The sequence below is a fragment of the Chiloscyllium plagiosum genome, unplaced genomic scaffold (assembly GCF_037043375.1).
Source record: "Chiloscyllium plagiosum isolate Xiang-an unplaced genomic scaffold, Cpla_swu_hap1 HiC_scaffold_1, whole genome shotgun sequence".
Lineage (NCBI taxonomy): Eukaryota > Metazoa > Chordata > Chondrichthyes > Orectolobiformes > Hemiscylliidae > Chiloscyllium > Chiloscyllium plagiosum.
This window is the reverse complement of record NW_028270139.1, coordinates 34937881-34949211: the sequence shown is the minus strand read 5'-3', so window position 1 is coordinate 34949211 and position 11331 is coordinate 34937881. Positions and strand designations below refer to the sequence as shown.

Genomic DNA, 11331 nt, shown 5'->3' with positions numbered 1-11331 from the left:
AGTGATAGTTTGATCGACGGCCTGTAATCCATCCTTCCAGCTGTTCCGTCAAAGAAAGGTGGGTTCAAAGGTCGTGCACCACCAAAGTATGACCACTCCAAAAAACAAATTGTTGCATGCGCTTTCCAAGCAGAAATAAACCGACATTATCGCGTAGTGGTGAGGTCTCACTATGTTACCGAGAGAAAACAAATGAACATATTTCCCTGTTTGTGCTTAGAAAAAAATGTTTTCTTTTTAATCTCTGGAAAAGGGCTATGAAAATAAAGAAGGATTCAACGTTTTTGAAACCATATTCAACATTTCTACTGGGGCAAAATGTTATTTGCTTCCTTTACCAAACGTGATTTTATGTTCAATAATCGCATCTTTCCCTCAGAGCCTAACATAAATTTTCCAATGCAAATGAACGATTTTTATGTTCTGCTAACAAACAGTCTGTTTTTTGTGTTATACCCGTACAGATTCGCATTCCTAATGCTGATACAGCATCCTTACAACACTGTCATACCTCTCCTGGTCCACACTGCCGGTACGGCGCGCAGGGGTTAGGAGTGAGGGCGATGGCTGGTGTCTCCCTTTGGCGGAAGGAGTCACTCTTGCCTCCCTGTGCATCCCCGGTACACCACAGTTGCTTTCCAACAAAGTCACTGTCCCCCGAACCAAATAAGACGAGTTCAATCAATTTGCTATCCAAAACGAAATTTGGGCCTATATCTGATAACACTTGTACTCTTCCTGCGGATAATTGTTGCAGGAGGTGGTTTTGGAGATTTGGGTGGCGTTTTTTTATCTGGGACTTTCCGAGTAATTTTGAACGTTTTTTCTTTCTCAGACTGTTTGAACCGTGGAAGGAAATGTGTCGAAATGTGTTGAGGTTTCACTCGAGGGCTGTTCCCCATTTTCACTTTCCCGCGTTTATTTAAAGCCACGTACCACTCTCGGCTATTGTTTTCGCTTTTGTAAGTGGCCGAGGCGTAAGTGTTGTAACTGTTTTCTTGATATCTCTCCTTGAAAATGCATTCATTTGTAAACTTGGTCTATAAGAGAAAGCAAAATCAGAAAACAAATAAAATATATATTTCCTTTTACTCAGTCGTTTAGAATTATAGTGGTAAGGCTTACATAGAATCACTTAGCAAAGACAGAAACAAGCCATTGGCCCAAATCCTCCCTTATCAGTGTTTAGGCTTCATCCAAGTCTTCCTCCAATCCTACCAGCATCTCATTTTATTCCTTTCTCTTTCGTGCGTTTGCTATAAAATGTAGTTTTTACGCGCACAAGGTGATGAGGGTACTGGAGTTTTCCAACGGCATTTCCTGTGTTTTAATTCAGATTTCCAGCAGCTTCAGTGCTTGGGTTTTCTCGTGGACATTAGTTTGTTTCATGTTCTCAGAATTCAAAAATGTTCCATGGATTTTACGAATGGCCTATGATGCAGTGACCTATAAGGCGTTTGGCTGGACTGTGCTTTATATTTTTCGAATAAACCTGTTCTGGATACTCTTACACATCGCCGGCGCAGGAGGAACCTGAACACAAGTTTCCTGACCCAGAGGTAGGGACACAGCCACCGTGCTGGCCACATCCATATGTGGATATACCAGACTAAGTGAGCATATAGCGATGCTACAATAGGAACCCAAGCACTCGCTCAACAAAATGAAACAAGTGATTCATTCACTGCACATTGACTTGAACACGCATTTAGACTCCAGCTTTCGAGTACAGACTGATCGGATGGGCAGAACAATGGCAAATGAAATTTAATCTGAAAATCTTAAAATGATGCACGTTGGGAAGACTAACAAGGTAAGGGAGCCCATGATGAATGGTAGGACCCTAGCGGCTCAGAGAGACCTTGGTGGGCATGCCAGTAGATCCTTAAAGATAGCAGGAGAGGTGGACAAGGTGGTTAAAAGATATACTTCTCTGTATTTGTTGAGACATTGAATAGAAGAGCAAGGAGATTATGACGGAGCTGCATAAGACATTAGTTAAGCAACAGCTGGAGTACTGCGTACATTTCTGATCACCACACTATGGGAAGGATGTGCTAGCAGTCGAGGGGCTGCAGAAGAGATTCATCAGGATGCTGCCTGGCCTGGACCATTTCAACTATGAAGAGGGATTAGTTAGGCTTTTTTTTAGTATGGAGAATGTTGAGGGGAGACCTGATTGAGGTGTACAAAATTATAAGGCATATATATAGATTGAAAAAAACTTTTCCCCTTAATGGAGGCTCCAGTAATCCAGGGGCCGAGATATATGGTAAAGCGCAGGAGGTTTTGAGGAGATTTAAGGAAGAACATTTCAGAGTCATAAAGTCTTACTAGCACAGCAAAAAGCCATTTTGCGCATTGTGCCCACACAAGTTATCAAGCATTTTCCAGCAATTGGTCCATATGTTATGGCTTTTCAAGTGCTCCTCAAAATATTTGTTACATGCCTTCAGGGTTCTGGCTCTACCATCCTTTTTGGCAGAGAGTTCCAGATATCCACTGTCCCTGAGTGAAAAAAAAATCCTCAAATCCATTCTCAGGGTATTTATTTGGAAACTGCCCCTTGGTTAACAACCCCTCTACTAAGGGAAATATTTTGTCCCTGTCTACTCTCCTCATTACTTTGCTCATCTCAATCAGGTCCCTCAACAGATTTTTCTGCTGTAAGGAAAACAACCCCAACCAGTCAACTCTCTTTATAGCTGAAATGCTGCAGCCGAGGGTATATCTTCAAGAATCTCATCTGCAGCCGAGGGTATATCTTCAAGAATCTCATGCTGCAGCCGAGGGTATATCTTCAAGAATCTCATCTGCAATCACATTCTCCTAATAGTGTGGCAACTACAACTGCACATAGTGCTCCAGCTGTGGCTTAACTAACATTTTATACCATCTCACCATAACCACCATGCTCTTGTATACAATGTCTTGACTAATAAAAGCAGGTATCCCATATGTCTTCTTAACCACCTTAACTAGATGCCTTGTTGCCATCAAGGAACTACTGACAACTACACCAAGGTTCCTCTGAAATTCTGTATTTCCTAGTGTCCTCCTATTCAACATGTACATGCATGTTAGTCTCGGAAAAATACATCACCTCACACTTTTTCGGATTAAATTCCTTTTTTATTTACTCATGGAACATGTGCATCTCTGGCTAAGCGAGCATTTATTGCCCATCCATAATTGCCCAGGGGGCAATTAAGAGTCAACCACATTGCTGTGGGTCTGGAGTCACATGTAGGCCAGACCAGGTGATGATGGCAGTTTCCTTCCTTATGGGACATTAGTGACCCAGATGGGTTTTGTCCAACAATCAGCAATGGTTTCATGGTCATCAATAGACTATTAATTCCTGTTCAGCCCAAAGGGTGGTGGGTATTTGGAATTCACTGCCTGAAAATGTTTTCAACGTGGGAACCATCACAACATTGAAGAATTTTTAGATTATAACTTGAAGTGCAATGGCCTAGAAGATTGTGAACTAAATGCTGGAAAAAGGGGAGTAGATAGATACTTGATGAATAGTATTGACCTGATGTGCCAAATGACCTATTTTCATTCTATAAAATCCTATGACTCTATGTTTCTATATTTAAAAGTCCCTTAGCAGAACATTTTGGAGAGTTAATCTCTGAAAGAAAATGTAACAAACTGAATGTATGAATTCAAGAATGGATTCTAGCATAGAATGTTAGATTTATAATTTGGCAATCCATTAGTCTATTATTTTAGAAAGATTTGTTTCAGTAGAAACCATTTCTTGATAGAAAACTATCAGAAAAATATGAGCATGCTAACAGGAGATGCCATGACCATCAAATTCACAGAATATACCTATATATGCACAATACACATTTGTTTAATTAACCTATTCAGACATGTTGTGACACAACTCTGGAGCAGATAGAACATGTGCCTTCTTGTCCAGGGGTAGAAACATGACCACAGTAACACAATAACACACTCCATTTCAGAAGAGGTTGATGAAAAGTGGCGGCAAAGAAAATCTTATGGAAAACTGCCTAATGATGTTAGATATTTTTAATTAACTTATTCAAAGATGGATTTACATACTTCTGCAGCAGATGGGGACTTGAATTCAAGCATTTTGGCTCAGAGAAAGGGACCCTGTCACTATGCAACAGGAGATCCCTGGTGATTATATACTGGCACCAATAATGAATACTTCAAGTTCATATTACAGATGAGGAAGTGCTGGAGGACTTAAGACACATACAAGTAGATAAGTTCCTGTGACCTGATCAAATGTTTCCCAGAACTTTGTGGGAAGCTCGGAAAGAGATTGCTAGGCTCCCTGCTGTTTGTATCATCGATAGCCAGAGGTGAGGTGGCAGAAGACTGGAAGCTGGCTAATGTGGTGCCATTATTTAAGAAAGGCTGTAAGGAAAAGCCAGGGAACTGTAGACTGGTGAGCCTTACATCAGCGCTGCGTAAGTTGCTGCAAGGAATTCTGAGGGACAGGATTTACATGTATTTAGAAGGGCAAGTACTCATTAGAGAGAGTCAAAATGGCTTTGTACTTGGGAAATCATGTTTTTTGAAGAGGTGACAAAGATGATTGATGAAGGCAAAGCTTTGTCTATATGAACTTCAGCAAAGAGTTTGACAAAGGTTCTGCACGGTAGACTGGTCATTAAGCTTAAGTGACATGAGGTCCAGGGGACCTAGCCAACTGGATTCAAAATTGACTTGAAGATGGGAGATATAGGGTTGTAGTGGAGGATTGTTTTCGGACTGGAGGCCTGTGACCAACAGTGTGCCTCAAGGGTCAGTGCTGGGTCCACTGCTTTCTGTCATTTGGTTTGGTTTGGTATGGTTTGTAAGTTTGCAGATGACACCAAAATAGGTGGGGTAGTGGATAATGAAGAAGATTATCTTGGACTATAACAGGAACTTGATCAGTTGGGCTGAGGAGTAGCAGATGGAATTTAATTTACATAAATGTAAGGTATTGCATTTTGGTAAGGCAAACCAGGGCAGAACTTATACAGTTATGGTAGGACCCAGGGAAATGTTGCTGAACAAAGAGACCTAGTGGTGTAGGTACATAGTTCCTTGAAAATTGGATCACAGGTAGAAAGGGTGGGGAAGAAGGGTTGGGTATGCTTGTCTTCATTGGTCATAATATTGAGTATAAGATTAGGATACCGTGTTGCGCCAAACAAGAGATTTGTGAGGTCACTTTTGGAATACTGTGTACATTCTGGTTGCCCTTCTATAGAAAGGATGTTAAACTTGAGAGGATGCAGAAAAAGATTGACAAGCATGTTGTTGAGACTGGCGGGTTTGAGCTATAGGGAGAGGCTGAATAGGCTGGGGCTATTTTCCCCAGGAGCATCAGAAACTGAGGGGGTGACTTTAATGAGGTTTATAAAATCAGGAGGAGCATAAATAGGGTGAATAGTCAATATCTTTTTCCTACAGTGGGGGAGTCCAGAACTAGAGGACATAGGTTTAATCTAAGAGGGGAAGGTTTTAAAAAGGACCTGAGGGGTAACTTTTTCATGTTGAGGGTGGTGTGTGTACAGAACAAGCTGCCAGAGGAAGTGGTGGAGGCAGGTATAATTACAACATTTAGAAGGCATCTAGATGGGTATATGAACAGAAAGGATTTAGCGAGATATGGGCTAAATGCTGCAAGTGGAACTAGGTTCAATTGGGGATGTTTGGTCAAATGGATATGTTGAACCAAAGTGTCTGTTTTCATGCTGTATGACTCTATTTTCCATGTGTTGATGGCTATCTTAAGCTATCCAAATGTTTTTATTTAAAGGCACGCTTTGAAATCCATTTGATATGATTGCACATTCTAGTTCACCGTACATCCAGTGTTTTGCAATGGTTATCATGTATGGAAAGCACAGCATTGTGTCCTGTTGTGCAAATTTCATAAATGTGACAGTATTAACCCAAGGACACTTGGTTGCTTTGAATTCAAGGTAGATTGTTAAGTTGTAGAAAGTTGAAACAGGAAACCATGGGAGAAAAATAACTTGACATGTGGTAGCTAAATCGCGCCTACAGCTCTTCATAAACCAACAGTGAAACAGCTGGGACAAGTTCACTTAGGCGTTTTCAGCTGAGGTAATTCTTTAAAAAATCATTTTTGGCATGGAGTGAGTTTGATTAGATGCTGTAAAACTGGGCCTTTCAGTGTTAATCTGAAAATGACCATAGAAGGCCTTCTCTGTAGCAGCGAGGTGGTCTCTTCTGTCACCTTACAATTTCTGAAAGTTGTCAAAATGTTCTATCTATATAACCTCCCCATGCACCTGTCTCAGGCATCTTTCTAAGCTTTCTTGTTTATAAAAACACAGCAAGACAGACAAATTAGTGAAAACTATATTCTGTTATTTATGCCATTGCCTTTAGAAATATGCCAATTATGTTTTTGGAATTTAGATTAAATTCGGCAAATAATGTGTTTTCACCGTTGTGGGTCAAAATGAGAGAGGTATTCCCTTAAACTCTGTATGAAATCATTGGTGTGTGGCATGTCTGATTTCCACACTCAGTGCACTCAAATTAGTGATTAACCTGAACTTTAAAAATGCAATATTTCAAAATATGCCAAATCCTCCTGAGGAATTAAAGAACAATCTCCTCTGTGCAGCGGTTGATAATTGCTAGTCCGTATAAAATGCTGGAATACAATATTCTTCAAACTCAGTCCCTGATTTAATTATGTTGCCATCTGTATTTTGGGGAGAAAAAAAAGAGACTGATGTCAGACGACTAGTCAAGATAAGAGAAAAAGACTGGAGCAGTGTTACAAACTCATATACGAGTTGATTTGGCAGGATTGCAGAATTATTCATACAATTGACTTTCATCTCATCTCAGAAACAAGTAGGGACAGATTGAATTCTATCAACGCGCCACATTTACTGACAGGCGACAGGATTCTCTCGGCACTTTTTAAACTTATTAAGCAATCACAGAAATTCACCCAGCCGTGACGAGCACGCACCCACATGCCATTTTGTATCAATTGCATTAATTTTAGTAGAAGCAGAGGTTATGCCAAATGCCAATTTGTATATTTAGAATTCTGCATGATATTCAGTCATTCCATTTTGTTGGTTGTGTTAGTTTTATCCAAGCACCACGCACCCCACCAGCACCACCAATTTTAAGCACATTGGATTATTATTTAGTTGATATTTCTCCGAGGAGATCCATGGCGATGTAAAAGCAAAGTTCGGCTATTATTTAAGTGAAAAGTCTAGTCGGCCTGGAACATCCGCTGGTTTTCACACTGAACACGGCATTTAGTAATGGTAAAATATCTGAAACTAATATTACAGATTATTAATACAATATTAATATATCATCAACTTTAGAGCAACCACTGAATCCGGGCACTTGATGTTTTCTTTATAAATATACGTATATATGTTTTATTTTAGTGATTTTTTTATAGCTTTGCAGAAGGAACAGGGTTTGAACAATCTTCACGACACGTTTTGAAAGACAGTGGGATGGTGAGTTTATTTCACAATTGCTGTACATTTCACTTGTTAGTACCAAACTAAAAAGAAAATACGGACAGGCTTGTTTTCCCTTGCACACAAGACATCTGTAAAAATACATGCTTTGGAGGCTTTAAGTGTACTGTAAGGTCAAGGAGTATTCGGACAAATCTCCGTTACGGTATTTAACAAATGTTTGCTTATTGCAGAGAAAGATCATGATAGCAAGTGATTTGATATTCCGCTTCAGGGAAAAAAAAGTACCGACTGTAAGTCTTACATCGGATGCTTCATGCTTGATTTATGACGGCTGCGTTGAACTTTATGAATAATGCCTCCAAATAGAGGCCGCGTTGACCACGCCTAGTGAGTCAAACCCATCTTCGAAAAGGTGAAATTTATTTTGACCTATCCATTTGAATGAATGGCGGGACGCAGCAGCAGACTTTGTTATGAATTTGCATTCACATTAACTTTGTTTTCTTCTGCGCAGTACATTGTTGTTTCTGAATAGTACCACTGACCTCAGATAATACTCACGGTTGCGTGAAGTTTCCCCTTTTTATTCATTGCTAGAAATCGGTTGCTAAAAATTCCTCGAATTCCCACTATCCCCTGAGACACGGCGAATATTTCCAAAATACCTGCAAGTGAGATTTCACAATAAAATTCTTGCTGTCAGATTTTAAAATTATGCTCGCACACACTGCGATTACTAGCTTCAGAGAGCTCTTTATAAAACAATTCCCTTTAATAATGGGAGGTCCCAGGAAGTTAGTCGGCCTGTAAATATTTGAAGTTGTAAAATATGCTAATAATTTGCTAATTCTGAAATGCCTTGGGCATTTGTTCTGATTGTTTTGTTACAGAGCATGTCCCCATATTAGTGACGGACTAGAATTACAGATTGGAGAATCTGACACATATTGTCTTCAACCGAAGATTATTTGTATATAGTAAACATATAAAATAAAACTACTGGCATCACCCATAGGTAACTTCCATATCAGTAATGATGGTCTAAGATTTCTGATTCGTGGTCGTTTCCAAACTTAAGAAAACATTTTTTTATTTATTTCCGATAATGAATATAACTGTCAATCCATGTATTGACGTGACATGTTAGGAGATAATAACCACGCCATTCACTAACCCAATAACTTCAAGCACTCAGTTCCCTCCAGCCTGCACCTGTTAGCGACATGCTTCGTAGTTTAACATGACCGCACGATACACACGCCAGACAACCTGACCCCGGAAAGACTCATCGCAAAATCGATCTTTGCAGCAAAAAAATAACTTTGCAAACAACACCATTTCCAGTTATGTGGAATTAGGCCCACGAGGATGATATACTGATATCGCACTGCAGAACGTTATAGATTCGGTCAATAACTGTTTTGTGTTTTAATTGTCTTTCAAATATCTAAAATAAAACATTCGACCAATGTCAATATCTCGGACATCGACTGCAAAGCCAATATATGGAAAATCCCTATGCGCAGACGCACATGATCCAACTCGCCATTACTTTTGTTAGAATAAACTGTATTTCTTGACATAGATGGTTTCCTATTGTAACAACTTAAACAGCTCGGTTTTTTGCTAGTCAAACCAAGACGCTCGTAATCAAAGCAATCAGGCAAATGTGAAGGTTGGCTGAATGGTAGCTCGAAGTTATCATTAGATACGCTGCAGACAAGTACAGGAGCAATGCCTTCATAAAAATGCTGTCAGAGGCAATTTCGTGTAATTTATGTTTTTGCTATTGAGACTATCACTGTCACATGAACCTATTTCGAATAAATACTCACTGAATAGGTTGGCTTCATGCGAGCCACTGACTTTGCCATCAGGCTGGATCTGCAAATGAAAACCAATTCCAACTCTGCAATAAAGTCTTCCAGTGCGGGGCCCAGGTCTATTCCATTGGTACATGTTCCTCAGCGATTTACGGTTCTGCAAGACAGTGGAGTTCTCATTTGTTGTACCTCGAAGTAGTTCTGCGGACGGTACCTGCTCACTGTACCCTGGAGAGAAGCGGACAGTGTGATTCAGAAAGAGGAGGACGAGGTAGTGGAAGCGCATTCTTCCAGCGGATCTCTCCGGGGTGCTCCCTGCTAGGACAATGCCCGCATTTTGCTGATCCTTTGCTCCTTGCACCAACCACGGCGTGTGGTGTCTCCACCAGGCATATCCATGCAAAGGCTACTGCTGGCACGGTGATATTTATAACACAAATGATCTCATTGCGAGATGCATGCCTGTGATTTGAACGACAAGCTCTCATCCTGCAGTCGCCAGAAGAATGGGCATGGTTGATTCCAATATATGAAAAGGAAGGAGAATTGGTTAGGAAAGAGTGCTGTTAACCAAACACACACACGCGCACAAAATGCTTACGACGCCATCTGCGCAGACTTCACGCACGACAAAGCTAATTTTAATAGTGGGGGAAGTGAACAAATAATTCATAACAAATAGAAATGGATCCCACTGGGACAACGAATGAGTCATTTCATGTCGAAACTCGAGGCTGCCGTAAACTAATGGTTCTTAACCAAGAACCAAAATGATCTCTAATGACCTTGCGCCTCTCTAGAGATTTGAAATAGACGCATAAATGGTCACAGAGTGCAGTAGGAAAATAAAAAGGCAACTTTACTCGACAGATCAATGCCGCCAAGTTATCCACACGACAGGCAACTAAGACGGGAATTATGAGCAGCGGCAAAGAGTTTAAATGTAGCAAAACTCGTCAAGAAGATGCACATAAATTCAAATTCGACCTTTAGCGCTTGGGAGACAAGTGAACTGTCAGCTTCAATGATCTGGGGCTCATTTAATAGTCTATTCGTGACGATGTAAAGTAGCATGCTTGCATTCAGTCGGAAGTTTACTATAACAGATCTGGACGGAGGTGAGGTTTCAGCCAGGTTTGAGTGTGGTGGGGAAACATCAATGACATTTGGAATATTAACACGGCGTAGGCTAACAACACCAGCATAGTACGCTACAGACTGACAGTGCAAGCCTTCTCAACCGGCCAACAAGGCTTGGGACCGAAAAAAAAACTCTGAAGCGTTTCATATGTACTGACGACCAATGGACGAGATTCATTCAAATCAGTTAACATGAAACATCCACAGCCTTCAGTGCGCAAGTATTAAAGTAGGTTTTGAAAATAACATTTTAAAGGCAGGCAGAAAACTAAAATTGAGTCTGGGACTCGGCAATGTATCGCATTGTATTGTAGGTCCAGAAATTTGTACTGTAGGTGTGTGGGGGGTTGGGCGGGGGGGCGTATGAGGACATTTGCACAAAAAAAGTGGAATACCTGCAGTTGTACTACAAGAGAAAACAAGTCGGTGTGTTAGGGTGTACGAATTCTCGTGTGGGAAGGCAAGTTAGATACAGTATGTGTGCGTATAACATTGTGAGTATAAGGAGGGTACGCTACATATCCAAGTGATCATTTAAAAAAAAAACTAATTTTTAAAATACTTTCGAACCACATTTGCCGAAGTTCAGTAATTTACTGTCCTTTGCGATGCCCATCGAATCTGGTGCAGGAATCTTCCCATATACACGGAAAGGAAAACATACTTCGCAAAAGCACCGACTGATAAGTTTCCCTCTGCCTATCGTTCTGTTTTATTGAATGGTTTTGACCTGATAGTAAATGTTTGGACCCATCAATTTTAATAAATATGACCGCCCTTCAGAACTGTAACTTGAGGATTTTGCTTACATCGGACGCGGTTTAACATTTGAACTAAAAAAAGATTAATGACATGAAATGTTGCATTCACCGTCAAGTAACCCGAGA

At 40.4% G+C, this 11331-nt stretch overlaps 1 protein-coding gene across 1 annotated transcript; it reads right to left on the bottom strand.

Annotated features, from left to right (window-relative positions):
* Positions 1-689: 689 nt before the first annotated feature.
* Positions 690-9773, bottom strand: fgf5 (fibroblast growth factor 5). Its single transcript, XM_043701938.2, has 3 exons — positions 9317-9773; positions 8043-8146; positions 690-1040 (listed from the first exon to the last, which is right to left on the bottom strand). Exons 1-3 carry the CDS (start codon positions 9588-9590, stop codon positions 690-692), a joined length of 729 nt encoding a protein of 242 aa, XP_043557873.1. The 5' UTR covers positions 9591-9773.
* Positions 9774-11331: the final 1558 nt, after the last annotated feature.

Excerpts from the sequence above, each read along its gene's own strand:
- fgf5 (XM_043701938.2), bottom strand. The coding sequence starts at position 9,590 with ATGCGCTTCCACTACCTCGTCCTCCTCTTTCTGAATCACACTGTCCGC. Across the intron at positions 8,147-9,316 it reads GCATGAAGCCAACCTATTCA|GTATTTTGGAAATATTCGCC; the intron begins GTGAGTATTTAT and ends TCTCACTTGCAG. Across the intron at positions 1,041-8,042 it reads AGGGGAAACTTCACGCAACC|ACCAAGTTTACAAATGAATG; the intron begins GTGAGTATTATC and ends TTTCTCTTATAG.